Consider the following 21655-nt stretch of genomic DNA (forward strand, 5'->3'; position numbering starts at 1 on the left):
TGCTTTCTTGCAGAAGATGCTGGGACCTTTTGCTGGGCTCTGTCCCTTAGAAAGCTGCTATGAATTCAGGCAGAATTGGGTCCAGCAACTAAAACTGTCACTTTGCATGGGCTGGCTGGCACAAAGCAGTTGTTCTCCCCATGGAACTCAGTCACTTTTGCCAAAACGGACAACTGAAAGAAAGAACCTGGAGAAGTCCTTTAGTGAGAGAAGGCTTCTGGAAACTTCAGCAGTAACCAGGGCAGATGTGAGCTCAAATTCTTTTTTTATGGTGATTTTATGGTCAAGGCAGCTAAAAAGGTCTCATCAAATGATCCTGCCAGACAGTGGCATCAAGGAGTCTGCTATTGCTCAGCACAGACTCCTCCTGGTGCCGAAATTGCTGGCAAAGTTCCCTTTGTCTGGCGCAGAAACAGTGAAAGAGGGACCATCTCCACCTCTAGTTAAGCTCACAGGACCTTGTTTGGACGTGGGACCCGCTTCCAGCACACACTCCCACTGCCAGCCCATGCCAGGAAGGATCCCTGTTCAACCATCCTCTGACAACTGCTTCACCTTTAAAGGTCCCTTCTAACCCAAACTATTCTATGATTCTATGAAACTGCAGAGCTGGCTGGTTGGAAAGAACTGGAATTCACTCCAATTTCAGCAGAGATGGGCTTGGACTAGATAAGCATGCCATTTTGCAAGTGAAGACCAGGAGGTTCAGAAAGCTTTCTTAGAAAGACCTCATTCTCTCCGGAGCAAGGCAGCAAGAGGATGATACCTTGCTGGTTGACCTCAAGTCTTCCTAAGCAAGAGAGGATGCCACATGCCTGAACACCAAGGGCTGCACGTGAGCTGAAAGCCAGAAAAGCAGATGGAGAAAAGCTCTGAGACGTAGACGCTCAGCAGAAGACGAGCACACTTTGCCCCTCTACAATTGCATCCAACCCTCTGTCATTAGACATGTGGCTGAATTAAAGTGTGTGTATCTGGATGCACACCAGCAAGGGAGTGTCAATACAGCCTTTAGTCCCAGAGAAATTTGTTCAGAAATAGGCGTCACCTATCTGCTATATAAATGGGATGTGCAAGGTGTGTTCATGTTGTCCCCCACAACGATACCAAAGCATGGTGGGTTCTGTCTTCAGAAGGCAGCTGTACACAGAGCATCTTTCCACTCCAGTGGACAAGGGGAATAAACGAAAACACACAGAGTTTTACACAAACCCTGTGTCCAGGCAGAGCAGAGGGAAGCCAGACCTCCTCCCACGAGGAGCCCGATGGGGTGCTGGGGGCCCAGCCCCTCCTGCCACACAGAAAGAGCCCGTTCAGCTCCATCCCTCTCCTCACACAAAGCCTTTTTGTCCACCCCGCCAGACTGCCCTCACCCAGACAGACACAGCACTGTCTTGCAAAAGGCCAGATGATTTTCTGGGCTGCTGGTGGGGACAAAGTCGACAAATGACAGCTCAGGCGACCCTGCCACGCTGAAATGCCACCAAGCTGTGTGCGAAACAGCATGGCCTGGGCAGTGAGGGCTACTTCTCCCCACAGGCAAGGAAGGGAACCCAGGTGTGTTTAGATGCTGTGATACTGCCTCTCCCCACCTTCAATTATTGTTGCTTCCTGGAACGCCTTGTGTTTCATGGCGGTCAGAGAAGTGGCCTCATGGTCAAACCCAAGCAGGTGGCCATGCCAGGACATACAATTACCCAAGACATAGTGCCCTCAGGCCCTGATGTCCATCTTTTGGGCAGGCACTGAGGATAGAAGAAGGGGGACAGGCAGCACTAGGGACAGGCAATGTTACTCCCAGCCTGCCACAACCTGCCTCCATGTCAGACAGAGCAGCGTGGAGAACACAGTGATTTTTGCAGAGGACATGCAGAGGACACTGGCTTTGCGCAGAAGAGGAAGGATGACTATGAGCCAGCAATGTGCTCTCACAGCCCAGAAAGGCCCCGTGTGCTGGGCTGCACCCAGAGCAGGGGGGGCACAGGGCCGGGGGGGGATTCTCCCCTCTGCTCCGCTCTGGGAGACCCCCCTGCAGGGCTGGGTCCAGCTCGGGGGCACCAACAGCAGAAGGACACGGACCTGCTCCAGTGGGGCCAGAGGAGCCACGGAGATGCTGGGGGGGCTGGAGCCCCCCTGTGAGGACAGGCTGAGAGAGTTGGGGGGTTCAGCTGGAGAAGAGAAGGCTCCGGGGAGACCTTAGAGCGGCCCCCCAGGGCTGAAAGGGGCTGCAGGAACGGGGGGAGGGACTCGTCATCAGGGGGTGTAGGGATAGGATGGAAGGTAAAAGGTTTAAACTGTCAGAGGGGAGATTTAGATGCGATATAAAGAACAAATTGTTCCCTGTGAGGGTGGTGAGGCCCTGGCACAGGCTGCCCAGAGAAGCTGTGGCTGCCCCCTCCCTGGAAGGGTTCAAGGCCAGGTTGGACGGGGCTTTGGGCAACCTGGGCTGGTGGAAGGTGGCCCTGCTGTGGCAGAGGGGTTGGAACTGGATGAGCTTTAAGGTCTCTTCCACTCCAAACCATTTTTTGATTCTATGATGGGTCAGACCACCTACCTTTCAAAGTCCCCAGAACCACCTCAGTTACCCAAAGCTTATTTTCTTTTCCCTTTCCAAATGGACCACCAAGAGTATTCAGAGAGAACACTTTGCCCTGCTGAACCCACCGGGCTTAACAAGAGAACCCAACACCAACCTGGCCTGCAAACCATCTCTCTGTTTTATGTATGGGGAAACTGAGTCACAGAGAAGCCTTCTTTGCTCTTGAGCCACACAGGGGGCAGAACAGCCTGGACCTGGGTGCAGCAGGTCTCCCTGGCATCCCAGAGGCTCACGATGCTGAACGTGGGCAAATAAACCCTGCTGGGGAGAGAAGATGTTGGCTGGGGCTTGGCACCTTTGGTGAAGGATGTGCTGTACATTGTCAGGGATGCCTGAGAGCAGAGATGGTGTAAAGCAGTGGCGAGGTGCAAGGGGACAAGCACACTTACTTTTGGCCGCTTCCACTGGATGCCCTGGATCCTGGACTTGTAGAACAGCGAATCGTCATTGGCAGGGAAAAGCGGGTCCTCAAAGAGCTGCTTCCGCCTCTGACACTCCTTCTTCAGGGAGGCGTAGCGCTGGTTCTCGTATGGCTTCACCGAGGAAAACATCCTTCCCCACCGGCCCTGGGAGGACAGGCAGAGCGGGAGTGAGATGGGGCAGTGTCTGGCCAGGGACACTCAATCCTCCTCTGCAGCATCTGGGCAGCAGGACCAAAATGTTGTGACCGGAGACAACCACTCAGCCTCTCTCTGTGACTTCCCCCAGATCTGGCTGTCCTACATCACTAGACCCCACATTTATAGTCCCATGAAGCACCTCTGGCTCACTCCAGGAGGTATCAGCATGTTCCATCACCAGTTTAAACAGGCAAGGAAAATCCTGCATCCAGATGAGGAGAGATGGAAGACTCCTCAAAGCTTGGGTGTACCTTGCTGATCCCCTGGACTTGGGCCTCCTATTTCCACCAGAGCTGGCCAAACACCCCCAAAAGAGAAAATGTAGGAGATGATAACTGGTGTCCCACCTTTTAGTGAATTCGTAACTCATTTGGGAAAAACACAGCCTTTGGAGGAGAAGACATCCCCTGCAAGATGGGCGTGCACAGGTTTATGGGGGCTGAGCCCTACACAAACCACCCCCACCATGCAGCCCTCAATTACAGACATACATTTCATGATTCCATCAGAGACGCCAGTTTATTGGTAGGCTTTATCAGATCTGGTTTTAATTAAAAAAAGCCTCCTGGCAGAGTGCCACATGTTCCTGGATTAATTATTCTGTCTTGACAAGCATCTAGCTTCCAGGGCAGAGATGTGAATTTAGCAATCCAGAAGACAGCAGGAAACTTTTGCCCAAATGCCCCCCAGAGAGAGAGCAGCACCTCTCCATCACCCCTGACGTTTGGTCACTGGGTACCAACCGCTTTGGTCGGGTCCTCATCCCTCTACCACACAGGTCAATTCACCCTGGTCCCATAGCAGGCACGAGGGAAGGGGGTGCTCTACATAGTTCCCCTTTACTAAATCACAGACCTTCTTCCAAAGCTCCTTCCATAAAGTTTCTCTGTATTTATTCATAACAATCACATACAGTCCTTCTCTCTCCCCAAAATGCGATGTCCTTTCCAAAACGTTGACCATTAGTGACCCTAGCGTGGAAACATCTACCCTGGTTTCCTAAAGAAATGACGTTCTGCGTGCCACATAACCCCAACCGTCTCCAACACCACCCGCAGTAAAACGAAGGGTGCCCCATCCAGCGGGCAGATGCATTCAGCAAGCTGTCCTAACTCATTGCTCCCAGTGAGACACAGAGAAACCACATGCTTGTGGTATCATCACATGTGATAGGACAAGGAAGTTGCAATAAATGCTAATTGGAAGCAGCTAATCTATAAACATCCAAAATCCCAGGGATTATACAAAGGGATTATACAATCACATACAGCTGGGCATCAATTTAGGAGCGGTGCCACATCCCTTGTTAATGAATTGATAGAGTTAGCTGAAGGAAAGTAGGTGTCTGAGAGCTAAACCAAGGCCCGTGCTGATCAGAGCAATCCTTTGAAAGCATCACCCAGCCAGCCAGCCTCCTCTCATCTGGAAGAGATGAAAACACTTCACTTCTGCAGAGCAAAAGAGCAAAGCATAGCTGTTAATCGACGGTATTTATCAGCCTGATGAGCAGCACAAGTGTTCATCACTCAGAGCTTAAGTGAACCCAAAATAACCCCCTTGTTGGCTGCTCCACAGGTCTCTGCTGCTGAGGATCGGGTGCTAAAACAGCTTGTGGGGTGCTTTGTGCCAGCCAGCCACCTTTCTCCAAATCACCCAGCATGTCCCAGCCCCATGCCCTGAGATGCAGCGACTGCAAATAACTGTGCAAAGGGACTGTTAGGCCTTTAATTAAACATGATCTGAACTGCGAGAGAGGCATCACCCTGGGTGGACTGCATAGGATGGACTGGGGTAACAGGTAGATGTATATCCCATGAGGAGACCATTGGCACTGGATGGCCAACAACCCACCTCCCCCGATGTCTCTACTCCCACGTCGCCGATGTGGAGGAAGAATCACAGAATCATCTAAGTTGGAAAAGACCTTGAAGATCATCCAGTCCAACCGTTAACCCAGCACTGACCGTTCCCAACTCCACCAGATCCTTCAGCGCTATGTCGACCCGACTCTTCAACCCCTCCAGGGATGGGGACTCCACCACCTCCCTGGGCAGCCCATTCCAACGCCCAACAGCCCCTTCTGCAAAGAAATGCTTCCTGATATCCAGTCTAAGCCTTCCCTGGAACAACTTGAGGCCATTCCCTCTTGTCCTGTTGCTTACTACTAGGTTAAAGAGGCTCATCCCCAGCTCTCTGCACCCTCCTTTCAGGGAGCTGTAGAGGACAATGAGGTCTCCCCTCAGCCTCCTCTTCTCATACACAGTGAGCATTCCAGTGATAATCTTCCAGGATTATTAATCTGAGATTTTATAGTTCATAACATTTTTGCTTGCAGGCCAAAGATGTCTAGGACCTTGCCTGCGTAAGGCCAGTTACAGAAGTATTAATTCATACAGGAGCCTTTGAAGACAGCTCAACAATGCACTGAGGTGCTGGGTTGTAAAGGGTTTACAGCAACGCTCATGGGATTTTCTCCTTGGCATCATGACCAGTTCCCAGATGCTACAAAGAGGCCCAAGTGCCTCACCTGCCCTCAGAAAAGCCTTAAAAATGAACGGCCCAATATCAAAACCTGAAGAGTAGACCAGATTTTACTCCTTGCAGAAAAGCAGATAGCCTCACTGAGCAGTTAGGGAACCTGTCAGGTAGTCAAAACATCCATCCATCCATCCATCCATCCATCCATCCATCCATCCATCCACCCTGCTAGGAGGGCCAGGGAACGAGCCAGTCTCTGGAATTTCAGCAGAGAAAGAGGGTGAAGGGCAAGGGAGATGTCCCCAGGGAGGTCACTGGGACATCTTGGTGGTGAATGAGCTCCTTCTGAGTGACAATCAGGCAGGACGTTCACAGTGACAGCACTCAACTGCTGCAGAGAGACACGGGGAAAGCAGCTCTGCTGGGGAAGGAGGGTTGGGAGCTGCCTTCTGCATGAATACAACAGGCTGAGAGAGGAGGATGCTGCTGTTATCTGAGATACAAGATGAATTGCTCGGACTAGTGCATGAGCTGGGCTGACAGATGGGAAAGGACATTTCCACTGGAGGTTGTGCAGAAAGAACCAGGGAGATTTAGGAAGAGAGCCTGGAGAGGAGGAGAGGGAGGTCTGGCGCCTTTCTAAAAGCCACGCTCGCGTTAAGGCAGGAGTTACGGGTTTGACGTGGGAGATGCTTGATGCTGCTCTTCAGCCTGTCCCGTGGCCGAGGGCTGGCACTTGGCTGCTCATTCATAAAATTACTGCTCCTCCCCAGGCAGCTCTGCAGTGACAGCTTGGAGCTGCATTTTCCAACACCAACTTCCACAAGACACCCTGGGCAATGCCTGTCCCTACAAGAACGGGGCTCCCAGTCCTCTCAGCCAAGCAGCTCCAGCCTTTCTTCCACCCTCATTTACCCGGGGGAAAAAGGGCCAACTCCTTGCCCTGCTATCCCACCCCACGGTGACTGTCACCTCGACAACCATCTGTCCTCACTGCGGGGCTGCTCTCACATAGGAGGGTGGAGATGGATTTGAGTTGCAAAGGAAATGCCAAACAGAACGAGACGGCACACTGTTCAGGATAATTTTTTTAAAAAACCCTTGCAAAATAATTAAAAGGAAGGGGCGGGGGGAATGTTCTTAGGGCAGTGTTAAAATTCATTACACTCTCTAATTTGCAGCATTTCATGCTTGCCAGGCTGAACTTCAGATTTGCCACATTAAAATGCTCAAGGGCTACCTAATTACTCTTTGCCTTCTTGCAGCAAGTTAGGACACTCCAGGAGCACAAGAACTGGGTGTTTTCATGCCTGGACCGAATTAACAACCCTACACATGCACGTGTACGTGTTTGTGTGCGAGAAGGGAGCGGCATCTGCACTCACAACCCTTCGCAGAGATGAATTTTTGGAAACAGGTATGAGCCCAACCTCAGTCCAGCCGCGAAGGAGTTAAACAGAAAACTATTTTGATGGAGGACTGAGCCAGACTTATGACTCCGGGATGTTGTGGACTCCCCCTTTTCACCTCCAGCATCCTCCAGACATTCCAGCTCCTGCCAGCTGGTAACGATCACAGCTCAGCTCTGCAACCAGAAGGATTGAAAGTGCCTGCATCGGCCAGGACCAAATCTTGCTGAAAGGCTCTTCCTTCCTCGTGCACAAACCGCTTCCTCTCCTTCCCTTTCAGCTCGGAGGCTCCTGTAGCACAGCTAGCTGGCACGGGCTCACCACGCTTGCGTTGTCCTAAGGCTGCACCCCGGCCAGGAGCAAAGGGCTCCTTGCTTGTAGATCCTACAGTTGTCTGCCTCTAGGTCAGACAAAACCCTTTTGTCCTCGGAGGACAGGATCTGCTGGCCTGTTTTCTCCAGCTCTGTTCTCACTAAACAGGAGAAATCCTTGATATCACATTGCAAAGGCATAGGATCGGCCAAGGAGAAGATGAAGCAGGACACAGGCATGGGGTTGCCCAAGCCCCAACCAGTTGCCATCTTATGGGGGCCACCTACAACACTGCAGCCCAACAGCAAGGTGTTCAAAGCAGCCAGGCTCTTTCTAAAAATGATATTTAAATTGTTTTTTTCCAGCCTCCTTTGGTGTTTCTATTGACAGACATGGGAAAACACTGGGATTGCCCTTCCATCTACCAACACGAAAGTCCAGCTCAGCAGAGGAAACACTGCTGACACAAGAACAGCTGTATAAACCCTTTCTCCACAACGCAGGGAAGATGCCATTGAACCATGAGTCACTTTCTACACCAAACACTTCATAATATAAGAGATTATATTTATAATATAATTTTATAATTATAGTCATCATATAATCTCATATTCATAATATAAGAGATAAGCACTTCATACCTCTTAGCCAACATCTCTATGAACAAAAAAGCCTCAAGTCATGGGCTACAAAGTGACAATCCTATTGAAAGGCCACCAGGACCATCAGCACATGGTCCACAGCAGGTCTGAGCTGATTCTACTGAAGCTTTGCTTTGGACTTCAAGAGGCATGGCCCAGAGCCAGCAGCACTGCGTAGCATCCTGCATTAGCAGAGTCCACAAGGCCTGGAAGGTGAAGCCACACTGATGAAAATTAGAAAACAAGACATCATTTCTTTTCAAATTGACTGCGGCTAAACAGGGGAGCTATTTCTTATGGGGAGTCATAGGTAGTTCATCTCCAGATGTTTCTGACCAGAGCAGCTGCTTTAGCCAAAATGCAAATTACTGAGCATTTACAGAGGTTACTTGCTGAAATAAAACTGCTGAAGAACAGAAGACTGAATGTTCTTTTCTAGCCTTTATCTCTCCGCTTTATCCGGTAGTATCTCTGTTCTCATCTAAGGGCTAAAACTCCACTAGGCTAAAGGTGAAACAACCATTTTTGTTCTTAATTATATTCATATCAAGCTCTGATGTTTGCCAGCGATTTGCTGCAGCACAGCTAGGGTCTAAATCCAGACACCTGAACACAGCACCTTTCAGCCAGAGCGTTAATCTGGCGTGTGTGCACACGAGGATAAGACATCCCCCTTTAAAAACTTGGTGTAGATGGAGTGGATTTAGTCTCAAAAAAATCCTGATGCTTTAAGGGCTGTTTGTTCTGAGTGACTAAACCCGCTGCATCGATACGGCTTTTTGCAAGCACGTAAGAATGGCAAATGTTCCCTGATGATATCTCCAGCTCCTCTATGGAGTGGGAAAAAGCATCACTCTCCATCCGCAGGGATCCTGATCCCTTCTGCAAAGCAATCTGAAACCTGCAGAGGAAGGTGTTGTCTAACAGCTGGCTATTACTGTAAAAACCTCAAGAAAAATGTAATCTTTCACTAAAAAGTGCATTTCCAGCACAGCCTGGGAAGGGGCCAGGGTCACTTGTCCTAGCAGAAAACTACTGCAAGTGACTCTGTATTAGCAAAGCGAGCCCAGCTAGCAATATCTGCAACAAAATCAACAGTCAAGGTCAGATGTCACATTTGGAGGCTGTTTCCAGCAACACTGTGATTTTTATCATGCTTGCTTTATTCTCTCCGGTTTTTTTCATTTCAAACATTGCTCCTTCGTTGCTTAATGGCAAGAAGATGGCACAGGGAGAGACCCAGCAGGTTTGCATGGAGGTGCAGCATTTGTTGTTGTTGTGTTTTGTTTTTTTTTTCCTGGGAAGTCTGGAGTTAACGGGAGGGTCTGGCCATCCTTGGACACCCATCTCCTGCAGGAGCCAGCTGGGTGTGATGGCCAGTTGTTCCCTTTCGCTTGGATAACTCACACCGGGGGACGCCTTTGGCCTCGGGAGTTCCTCATTCCTTGTAGATATGAGTCACCGTTTGCAAACGGAGTCGATGTCGGAGCTGCAGGAAGAGAGGGCAGCCCTGCACTGTAAACACCCTCATAACCCTGCGTTGGCGGCAAGCTCTGCCTGGCGAGAGCGTTGCACACAAAATGCGTTTGTGGCACCAGCCAGACTCTGGCCCTCCTGCTCAAGACAGACGTTAAGGTCAGATGGGACCAGGACATATGTCTGAAGGCATCCTGGCACGGGCAGGAGTAACAAGCTCAAAGCAAAGCTGGTGGCAGCATCCCCCACCATACCAGCAAATGCTGGAGAGACTCAGGACAAGCAGGGACAGGGGTGGAAGAACAGCAAAAGGAGATGGCAGAAGGACAGACCCAAAAGCAGGGGGAAAAGGGAGGCTCTGACATGCCAGCAGGCAGCCAGCCTCGGCTGAAAGAAGCAGAGAGGAGCTGAAGATATTCACCACTCTGGGTCTAGCTCATCCCAACTCCCTCAAGGTTTGGGGAGAACACAGAACCTCCGTTTTGGGTATCCCCCAGCACGTCCCCAGGTGCTGTTCAAGCCCTGAGCCAGCCTTACCATGGAAAGACAAGGTTACATTAGGCTCATTCCCCCAGCCACAGCAGGGTTAAAACCACTTGTACATCAGCAGAAGTTGCAGGACAAGCACTGAAAGGTGAATTAACAGGCTTTGCTAATGCCCAGCCCCTGGAGAAAAGCCATGGCTTTGCTAACCCTCCACGCCCCAGCACCCCGACCGTGACCCTGGTTAATAATTGCAAGGAGCAGCTCAGAGCACCAGCAATAACAAAGCACTCCTGAATTCCCTCAGGAGCCCTGGAGCTTCCCAACAAAACCTTGCTGGCAGCAGGAACCTTCTCCAGGGCTCCCCCAGGTTTATATATGGCATCCTGAGCCAGGATGGAGTTGCACAGGGATGTGGGGCTGGTATCCTCTAGCAAGGTCTATGTTCAGACACGGCATGGCTCATACAGAGCCAGTTTTCAGGCATCAGAGAAATACAGCTTAGGAGGAGCAGAGCTGCACATGCAGGATAGAGCCACCTCCATCGGTGGTTGTCCAGCCTTCCTTATCCCAAGAGGGATGTTGCCCCACACATGCATTGCGTTGGACACAGACCGCCCACCCCACGAGGTAACAGGAGTGCTGTGCCCTTATCAGCACCCATTTTGATCACTTTTTGCATTAAAAATTTAAAAATGTAAAAAAATGATGCTATCTTTGCAGGAGTGGACCGAACATGTATTTCTATTTATTTATTCAGGGCTTCTACTTGAACGTCTGGACCAGCTTCTTCTAAATCCGGTCACACTGACTCCACTGGAAGCTTTGCACCACATAAAAATACTTGCACTGTTTTTCTTTTGTCAGCTGGACAAAAATATTATAGTCTGAAGACGGACCTGTACCTCTGTGATGTGGCTAGAGGGAAGGACAGCAGGGTCACGGGGCATTGCTTGAGGATGCCTGAAGAGCCTTTTCCTGAGGCATTATGGGTTACAGAGATGCTTCCTTAAGAGGTTTGGGTAACGAGCAAATTCATTCAGAAAACTCATCATTAGCACAGATAAAATTCAGCACGTCTCCATGCAAATGATCTGCCTTCAATAGCTTCTGCAGCCTCTGGGATAATTAAAGCAATTGAACTTCAAAAGATGCGGAGGAGCGTGCCGGAGGAGCAGAAGAGATAATGGGGCTGCAGCTACTCTGTAAGAGACTGAATGGAGGCAGCTGGATCCTACAAGATCATCCCTCCCAGAGTAGCTGTGCGGTTTGTGCCCCTGGCTGATCTAAAGCATCCCTCCTCCTGCAGCTTCAGCCCAGATCACATCATAACACCAGCACCGTCCCCAGGGCTACGGGTTTCTTCTTTCTCCCTCATCCTCACCCCTTGGTGCAAGCAGAGCCCAAAACTCTGTCGCCTTGGAGGCCTAGAGATACAACCAAGTCCTTCACGTCTCCTCTTGAGAGACTCCTGGCCGTACCAGCAACGTGTCCCTTGACCTGCTCCAGTTCAAACCAACCAGGATCCAAACATCACCTGCAATTGCAGACAATGGCAGCTCCCCACTGCCCCTAAACGGGCTCCACACTCCAGGCTTTGCCCCAACACTACAGCTCCTGGCCCCAAGGCAGGACTCAAACCTCTGCCAAGATAGCATCACCCAGCTTTGCCTAACAGTTTTAGTATTTTGTCTTTGCCTGACCTAGACTTGAATAAAAGCACTGAGGCGTTCTGCTCCTTGCCTTCCTCCAGCTTGGGTTCTCCATTTTCAGTTTTCCCTTTGATAGGCGCATAAGCCACTTGCAAGCCCCTTCCTGAGCTGCACGTCCTATAAATCCCATGGTCACAACAGCAAATATCAACCTGAGTACTGCCTAGGAGCACTCCCCTTGTCTGCAAAACTTTCAGTCTGGGTCAGGAAGATCTGCCTTAGATTGAGCTCCATTTTTTTAATTTTACCTCCATTTTCCTCCCTGTCTTTAATGAGCTTTTCTTTCTGTGGCTCTTGTAAAGTATCACGAGCACAAAAGTCGTATTTAAAGTCCTATAGCAACTCAAGTTGCTAGTGCTTTTGAAGAGGGAAGCCTCTTTCGGGTAGATTGGACCACCTCAAATTCGTGTGATTTATTAGAAATCTTTATCACTGGATCCATCCAGCTCTTACAAGCTGAAAGGGCTGATTGGAAGTTCCAGTTTGAGCCATCCCAGTTTGAGCTCTCCAAGTTGTGTTTCTGCCTTGGATGCTTCAACTTCCCCCACCTCTCAGCCAACTATTTCCCCTTTATTCCTTCATTTCTTTCAGCAGTGCATATTAGTACAGAGGCAGGAGTTTTCCATACTGCCCTCAGAGCTGAAAGGCTGCAGCTTTTTACCAGGCAGGGACGAGACACCAGCTTTCCTCCCCCAGGGTCACAGTGTTGAGCACAACAGGTTATCTCCATTCAGCCTCACGTCCCTGTTGAGCATCTCCCCTAACAAGCAGCAGGAGGCTGGATGGACACCTCCCATTTGCCACAACTGGTCCATGACCTACAGCTGCATGGTCAAAGCCACAAGAGCTGCTGCAGTGTGCTGTGGCTGACACCGGCGCAGGGATGGGCTGTCTCCTGCCATGGAAATGCTTTTTGCTCTTTGTGCACAGCAGAAATACTCAGGGAGGGACCCATCCATTTTACAAGGGATAGTGACCTCCAGAAAGTGTAGGAGGGCTCCATGCACCAACCCAACGTGACCTTTGGTAGGGGGTCATGCTCCAGTGCAGTGCCTGCCTTTGCTCCCTTCGGCTTCCCCACATTTCCGTGCCAGGACCAGCCATCAGGATCTGATGCATCCCCACGTCATCCTGCTCCAGGTGGTCCAGAGGGCAAGGTAGGACCTCTGCACCCATGGGCTCCACATGGTCCTCTGGGGACCTTCCTGTGGTAACCCAGAAGACCCTGCCCTTTGCTAGCGCTTCCTTAACATCCCAAGATGTGCCCTCAGGCAGGTTCCTCAGGTCAAACTAACCCATCACCAAGCCACAAACATGGAACAGTGAGACTAAAACCCTGCTGCAACTCCAACCTCATGTTTGGGGGCAAAATCCAAAATCTTCACTCCTATGAGAGCATCCACTGACCTGTGGCACTCGCCCTCCTGGGGCTGCCCCCAAGGGATTACAGGCAGCAGCATCAGGGGACACCCTACACAGGTTAAAAAAGCTGCCATCCACCCAGGTCAAAAGATTTCTTACAGATGAGGTTTTCTCCTCTTTTGAAGACCTCTTGCTTTGCTGCAGCCCAGCATGGCTGGTGCTTGCTCCTGCTGCCATAGCTGGCAGCTGGATCCATCATCCCTGCTCTCATCCCAGCAAAAATATCTGTCACTGCTCCGATGTCTGCCCAGAAACTCTGCCCAAAGCTGGAGCAGGCACTGGTTTGTCTGCAGGAGGTGGCTCAGGGCCCGTCACCACTGCACAGTTAACAGTGAGCAGGAGAGCACGGCCTGAGCACAGGGCTCTGCGATGGGGACCGAGGCGCTGCCTCCTCTCCCACAAGACATCCTGCTGGAAGTCCTTGCTCCATGTCTCTTTAGATATCACGCTGCAGCAGCCCTGAGCTGGGACAAGAATTACCCTGTGACATGGGGAGGAGTTTCACCTCCATGCATGGGACAGAATCCTGCTGCAGCCCCGGCCACAGCCCCGCGTTAGACACAATAAATCACTGCTCTCCTGCTCCTGCGGGAAGACCTGCCAGGCAGCCAAAGGCGAGACTTGCCAGGCAAGCAGCCAACAGACACCATCCCCATCCAGAGCCCACACAGCAGCAGGTGGCCCGGCTCCTTGCAAAAACAGAGTTTGCAGCTGCATCTTTTACCAGCCCAAGACTTCCCTTTGCTCGACAGGGAAATCACCTGCCTTAATCATCCAGCAGCAATCCTTCCAGTATTTACACATGCTCAGATAACTGGTAGGACCAGCTCTGCAAGGCTTTCAGAGCATCAGGTCTGCTAATACTTTGTAGGAAGCTCTTGCTTGCCAGGGTGTGGCTTGCAAACAAAATAAAACAAACCAACCCCGAACTCTGAGCAACAAACAGGCGTTCTTCCTTCTACTTTATAAGGAGTCTGGGGTCAATGGTGGAACAGCTCAGGGCAGGCTGGGAAGGGATGGAGTCAACCAGAGCCATCTGCATCCCCCACCAGTGAGACAGGGAACCTCAAACCAGTAGAAATGCAATGTAAACTGGGATGGAGGGTGCTCACTGCAAAGGGAGGGATGTGTTTTCTCACCCGGGGAATTCTCTGTATGAATTAGCTGGAGATACAACAAAACCCAACAAGAACAACAACAAGAACACAGTGAGGGGAAAAGCATCTTGGTTTAAAGGAAGGCCAGGCAGGAGCAGAGCTGGAGCACTGCCCTTTTCACCCAGCAATCAGAGACCTGCTGCCTGTCAGGGTGTAACGCAGTGAAAAGCACTATTACGTGTCCCTTTCCCTGATGGTAAAAGCACAGCCCTGCCCCAGGCTGCTGCAGCCTTGTTTGATTAGTTATGGCCAGATTACAGGATAAACCTTGAATAAACGAGGGCTGCAGCCTCCCTCATCTGAGGACAAGCTGCAGCCAGCCAAGGAGACCATTTGCCCGATAAGCTAAGGAGGTTCCTGCACTGTGGGGAAAAGAAACCCTCTCCCGCGTATCGTTTCAGAGCTCCCCATTAATGTTTCCCAGCATCAAGGTGGTTGGGATGCTTTACCGTCCCCTCTCCCCTTAACCTACATTCCAGACCAATTGAAATCGCAGGACACAAGCGAGCAGAGATGATGCTCAGATGCACAGCGGGAGGACTAAAACTGGTCATTTTTGCACAAGGGCAAACCAAGGGGCAGGAAGCACTTTTCTGTGCCGGAAGAGTATTTTAAGGTAAAATGTGTCAAAGCGTTATTGAATTGGGACATACCCCCTAGAGCACGTGAAAGCTGCCTACAGGATGCACGAGCAGGAGGGGGGTGAGGAGCTCAGCCCAGCCTCCTCTGAAGGGCTGGATCAGGCCCAAAGGAGCTGGTTCTCTCCCCTACAAGCTGCAAAGCCCACGGGCTCCCAGCACGGCTTTGCAGGGGTATCATCTGTCACATCTCCAGCACAGGAGGATCCCCAAAGCATAAAGATCTGCAATACCAGCTGGAAACTAATGCACCGTGCAGCAAGGAGAAAGCTGTTGAAACCTTCCCAGTCCTAGAGGGTGGAGTGGAATGGATCTTTTCCCGGAGGGGGTGAAAAACTCAATGGCAACCATTCCTATTTCCACCATGACCTCAAGAAGTTACCCCTGTATCGAGGCACCAGAACGGGAGTCTCTCCTACCGCGTAAGCTAATTTAGCAGGAATAACCCATGGATGAAAAGACTCCACGGTGCGAAGGGGAGAGCTAAGAGCAGGGGAAGGGTTAATGTTTCAGCCAGACAGATGCTCCACTGAGGAAAAAAGCAGCGCCCATGAAGCCAATGGGTCTGTGTCCATTTTCTGCAGCGCCCAGAGCCCGACCCTTTCTTCCTGGGTAATCAGCTGGAAGTGAGCAGAGCTGGAGTAATCACTGCACTCACTCCCCATCCAGGATGCTGCCTGCGGGGTCAGGACATGGAGGAGCACTGGAGCAGGTCAACGCAAGCCCGTTGTTGAGCCTTTGTGCTCCACAAGCAGCTCAGCAGAGCAGGTGTAGGCTCAGGCATGAAGATATAAGCAGATAAATGGTACCCAAGTGTGCCCCATGACACCACGGCATGAGCAAAGGATGATGGACGCCCCTCTACGGGCTGAAACCCACCGGCAGGTATGGAAAAGGTTTCACCTCTGGACATCTGCAGAGAAAGGAGCTGACACCTCTAGAGATTAGGGAGGAGGAGGAGGGAGTGTGCCTGGTCCCAGCCTTCAAGGCACAGCTGCATCCTTCTCATTCTCCACGTATTAACCTGCTGCTGCTCTGCTTGAAGTAAGCGTTAGGAGAGGGGTCTTGGCACCTCTAAACTGGCCAGAATTATCTGGTAATGAATGCACAAGCATGACCAGACTTAGACGATGCACCCATTCTTAGTATCATACCAAAGCACAAACACTGTCTAAATCTGCTCTTGGGATCAGATCCAAAGCCTTCTTAAAGCATCGATGCTTTGTTACTAATCTGTGCAAAGACCAGGGAAGGGAGAGATGGATTTTAGTTGTTTCGTTTTTTTTTTTTTTTTTCCTGAGGCATAATCAAAGAGAAAAATTAGCTTGGTGATATGGCTGGGCCTCATCTGCTTCATGCCTGGTCTGGTGGAGAGACCCGTTCAGCTAACACAGCCCCTCCCAAAGGAGATACCAGGACAGGGTGTCTGGACCAGACAGTCCCAGCCTCCTACCACGACAAGCCCTAAATGCTCTTTATATCACAGTCAAACACCTTAGAAGGAAGGTGATGCGTCCTAATTCCCACCCTCCTACCCTCCTCTGATGGGGTGCAGTTGCAGAGCCTCTACATAAGTCTCCCAAGGTAAAATTTACACCCATTTTTTCCCCCACGCCAGCACTGTTCTCCAGTTTAAACAGCTCTTCTGCCTCCCTGGTGTTCACCCCTTGGATGTATTTATAGGCAGCAAGCACATCCCCTCTCCGCCTTTGTTTCACTTGGCTTTTATAGCCTTGTATAATCGCTCTCCATCCCCCTGCTCAGCCTCAGAGTCCTGCTTCCCTGCACCTGCTCCAGGCTGAGTTAATCCCTCTCAAGCACCAGATATCTCAGAGCCCGGTCCTTCCACATTAACTCTTCCATACCTTTGTCCCACCAACACCCTTTGCCTGCTTCCCCTTGCCTTTTTGTAACCCCCTCAGAGGCACCCACGACCAAACCAGCCCTGAAACCCCGGTCTCAGCCATCCCAAAATGATTCAACCTCCAAAGACAGCACAAAGCCCAGCCGTACAGCACCGCACTGTATGGCCTGATGGATGCCCGAGGGGACATCCCCACACCCTGCAGCTCATCCTTGAGGTCAGCCAGTTCCCTCCGGCCAAGCATCGCATTCAACCCTGACGGACAGTGCCTCTCAGCTTGGTTTTGCAGCTGAATCTTGGCATGAAGAATGAGAATGATCTCAGATCTTCCTTTAAAAGCTTTAAGCAGTTTTAAGCTCTCCTGCATGGGGCCCTTTGCCACCTCCCCTAGCCCCTGGCAGAAGTCTTCTCCACTGATATACTTCACTGAGTGGGTAAAGCCTCATCAAGTCCAGGTAAGGGAGATCTGTAGCATATTCTTTGCCTAAAAATAAGATCAGAGCTCCAGGTCAGTCCTGCACAGGCCCCTTTGGTAACAGTCCTGGGTTTCCACCCCGGGGGCTTGAGGATGCCCATGGTAGTTCACCATGAAAGAGCTCCCTTGAACAGACGACAGCAGCTGAGCAGGGATTTTGCTGGGCTTGTGGCCACATCAAAGTCCCACCTAAGTCATTTCTCGCCAGAACAGGCAAGGACCTGGGGCTGGTGGCAAAGATCACGGTTGGACTGGATTCTGCCATGAACCTCCCAAGTGCCTTGGTCATGTCACTTTGCCCCCTTTTTATGTGTCACCGTTTTGCAGACAGGATTATTATTTCTGCGTGTCACGTGCGGTGTCCCTAGAACATGACGAAGGAGCTTGATTTCTACTCTGAGCAGGGCCTGCTACAGCAAGCCCCACTGCCTTCCTCAGAACCTGCTTTTCCTTTCGCTAATGCCTTGATCCTCAACTCTGCTGCCAAGGAGAAAGTTTTTCCCAACCCATTCTGGCACATGGCTCCTGGCAAGCACCAGACACTGAGCAATCCAGCCCCTACACAGGCAGCAGCATTTATACACATGCATCCCTTGCAGGGGGGATCGAGACGTCCCATCCAGCTCCCAAGGGTGGAGGGTGTCTCAAACATTGGTCCCTCTTGGGTTATACAACCCTGCTGCCTGGCTCATGAGCTAGAGCTAAGCCCCAGGTGATTCATGTTAAAGAATTACTTTAGCAGGCAGCTGATGTTCCTGGTGAAGGGAGGGGGAAAATAGATCGTGCCAGGATAGATGTGCCTGTACCAAGATGTTGCACCGAGCAGGAGATAAGCGGAGAGCATCCGGATCAGGCACTGCTCCTCCATCCATGCCAGGCTCTGCTGCTTCTCCTGCAGCCCCAACAGGTGATACCTGCTCTTGCCTGCATCTGTAAACTTGTCCCTCCTCACTTCACTTGCTCCGCCGAGCAGCATGGCCAGCCAGGCCCTCTGCACCTGCCTTGGGCTACCTACCCACCACCATGTGCAGAGCATGGGGTGGGAGGCGCAGCTGCTGTCTTTCCCTCACCCCAGTATAACACCAGTTCAGCACATCTGGACACCAGGCTGAGGCTGGGAGGGGGATCCGAGCTCCCTAAAAATGTGAGAGTAGATGGAGATGAAAGGCGCCCCGGGGAAAGTCTGCAGCACGGTTCTTGTTGGATGCAGCAAGAAAAGCAGCTGAGGATTTAACAGCATCCTCCGCTCCCCGCCGTGCTCGCTGCCCTGCTTTCATCTCCATTTGCCACGTCTGCCCCCGCTCCCCACCAAGCTCAGAGCTAAGCAGCATCCAGGCAGAAACAGAATGATAATTAGTAATAAATAATTAATAATAAATCCAAGTATCACACACGGGTGGATCTGCAGGACCAGGTGAGCAGCCCGGGCTCACCTGGCAGCTGATGGAGCGGGAGGTGGGGGGATGGAGAACCAGAACCACTTCTGGTGGAAAACCCTCCAGTAGAAAGCACCGGGCTTATTCCTCTAGTCCAAAATAACATTTTCAGGGCAGGAAGCAAGGGATGATGCCTTTCACCCCCGGGATATGGGAAATCCAAATCCCAGCCTGGAAACCTGAAGAGACCTCAGTTCCCTGCGCCCCAGCAGCAGCCTGGCCTGCCCCGGGGGCAGGAGCTCTCTCTTGCCTTAACTTTCCACGCAACTTACTAAAAGCGCTTGGGTTTGTACCAAAAAAATGGAACAAAGAACAATACTGAAACCTCAGGATTTTTTCCCCGGCACAGAAATCCTCCTCTCCAGCCAGCACCGAGGCCTCGCTGCTGAAAGTTTCTGTCCAGCTGGGCTCTGCCAGCAGAAACAAGCCGAACTGGGAGCAGCTGCGGGCTTTTAACCATCTGGGGTACAACTTCCAGATGCCCCAGCCCCAAGCACCCCAACTTTCACATCCCCAAAAGCTAAACCTCACACCAGGGCTCGCTAAAGGCAAGGGCAATGCGCTCCACGCAAGGCAGCGCAGGGGAGGAGGTGCGTGCCTGCTTTTCACGCTTTTTTTGCCCCAAAATAGTGTTATACACCCAGCCCACCCCCTTCCTCAGTACAGCTGCCCCCGATTCCCAAAGCCACAGGTGCCCTGAGCATCCCTCGAGGGGGAGGCTGGAAACTCCCCCCCCCCGGGACAGGGCGCGGAGCTGCCTCCCGGCGGAGGGGGCAGCATCGGCGGGGGGGGTGCGTGTACAGGGACAAGCCGCCCCCCCTCTCCCCAGGACCGGGGCTCGCCTTACCTTCCCGTTGCCGGTGCCGTTGCCCGATGCCGGTGCCGCCGCTTCCCCGCAGCGTTTCGCCTCCCGCAAGCACCGCCCCGACGGGGCGGGCAGCGGCCGCCGCCGCTGCGCCTGCGCTGGGACCGCACCGGGAACCGGCACCGGGAACGGGAACCGGCACCGGGAAGGGGCGCTCCCCACCGCTGGGAGCCGGGACTGGCACCGCCCAGCAGTGGGAAATGGGAGCGGCAGCGGCTGGCGCTGGTCCAGGACCTGCGTCCGGTCCTGGGGACCGGTTTGGTGAACTGGGACCCCCCGTTGGAACTGGGACCGGTATTCCCCAGGCACCCTAAGATTCCCCTAAAGTCTGGGATCATCTGGAAACGGCGCCCGTCAGTGAGAACGGCGGCTGGCACCACCCAGATGGAGAACTGGGATGGGGAACTGGAGCTGCCCAGGCACCAGCACCACCAGCTGGGTACTGAGACCAGCAACTGGATCACCTGGGCACTGGCACCAGCCACTGGGACCTCCCAGGCACTGGGACCAGCATTGCCCTGGCACTGGATGCTGGGAGAGGGTCCCACTGGCTCTGCCTGGGACCTCCTACTGGGACTGGGAACTGGGCAAACTGGAACACCATGCACCAGCAGCACCTGGGTGCTGCACGCCAGGGCCACCCAGGCAGCTGGGGTGCGTTAGGACATCGCCCATGGAGGGTGTAGGGGAGAATCATCGAGGGTTGTAGGATTGGGGTGCAAAGGGGACATCCCCCCCATCAGGAAAGGTGCAGGGCAGGATCACAGCACTTGAAGGAGATGTGTTTTCCAGCCCAAGACCAAAGTTATTCCCCTTTTCTGTTTTGCAAGAGGGAAACTGAGGCACTGGGGAGGGGGGTCAATGGCTGGGCAGGAACGTGGCCCCCCTGCACATCCATGGAGGTGGACACGCGACGGGTGTCACGGGGCATGCGATGGGGCCGAGGTGGCTGGACCAGCGGTGCCCCCACGGTGGAAAACCTGCACTCCCAGCCCACAAAAATTAATCCAAGAGGGGAAAAATAAACATGGCCCACCCAAAAGTGCATCCTCTGTGGTGGGAAGAAGCCAGCGGGGTTTTACAGACCCTGTGTCATGGGCAGTTCTGATCTCATGCTCTAACTTGATGCACAAGCATCACTGGCTGTATTCAAGGTTTAGCATAAATTAGGCTGAAAAGAGGCGTCAGGGGAAGAACGATTAAAGAAAACAGTTGTAAATTACGGGAATAAACAGTTCCCATTCAAAATTATGGGTGATCAGACTCCTTTAAACAAAAAAAAAAAAAAAAAAAAAAATGCTGGCTAAAGGTTAGTTAGCTGCTGCCTGCCAGTGACAGAGTGAATGCTTAAGGACATCTGCTTGCCACAACTGTGGTAATGCAGTGACATTTCAGTGATAAAATTAGAAAGGGGGCCGTGCTGGGAGCAGCATTATCCTGGCATGAGCTCCTGGTCCCCCCGAGGTGTCACCTGCAGCTCTGTGTGATCACCCCAAATCATGGGGGTGACTCACCTCCTCCGGGGCCTGCCCCTTCCTCAGGTTTATTATCTGAAACCCTTTTGGACTTTTCATATTAAGGTTCTTGGTATTTTTCTGTTAATATAATAATTTCATTACTTACACAATTCATTAAATATTCTTCATGTTACAATTATTTTAATTCCTTTATTAGTTAAAGGAATAAGAAAGCCAAAAATCTGCAGTTCCACGAATGTTTTCTTTAGCAGCAAAGGCCATTTTCTAATGTTTTCTTTCTCTTTGCCTGTTTTCCCCTCTCCCCCACAGAGCTCAGGGCTGCTGTGATCTGGTTGTGCTCAAAACCAGGTCAGTGCAAAGGCCCAGTTTTCTCACCCCTCAACAAAATTCACCTAGGAAAACAACCCTAAAACCCACAGGGTTTTCGGACTCTATATTTAGGACCCTGTATTAGGTCTGGACTCAGCTGAGCACAGTGCTGACCATCACCCTAACCATAGTGGGAAACTCTAACAGCAAATGATAAGGACTGAAAAAAGGGGAAGAAAAAAAAAACCCAAACCAACCAAGCCCTCAGTTTCTGAATATTT

General features: G+C 51.7%; 1 protein-coding gene across 2 annotated transcripts in view; it reads right to left on the reverse strand.

Annotated features, from left to right (window-relative positions):
* Positions 1-19639, reverse strand: part of CAPN5 (calpain 5) — a 59317-nt gene extending 39678 nt beyond the window's left edge. For both annotated transcript variants that reach the window (XM_074918580.1, XM_074918572.1), the window contains exons 1-2: positions 19570-19639; positions 2989-3165 (exon numbers count right to left, since the gene is read on the reverse strand). In XM_074918580.1, the coding sequence (XP_074774681.1) occupies positions 2989-3150 (162 nt within the window). In that variant the 5' untranslated portion in view covers positions 3151-3165; positions 19570-19639. The remainder of the gene's footprint in view (positions 1-2988; positions 3166-19569) is intronic.
* Between the last annotated feature and the right edge of the window lie 2016 nt (positions 19640-21655).

The sequence above is a fragment of the Athene noctua genome, chromosome 1 (genome assembly GCF_965140245.1).
Source record: "Athene noctua chromosome 1, bAthNoc1.hap1.1, whole genome shotgun sequence".
NCBI classification, from domain to species: Eukaryota; Metazoa; Chordata; class Aves; order Strigiformes; family Strigidae; genus Athene; species Athene noctua.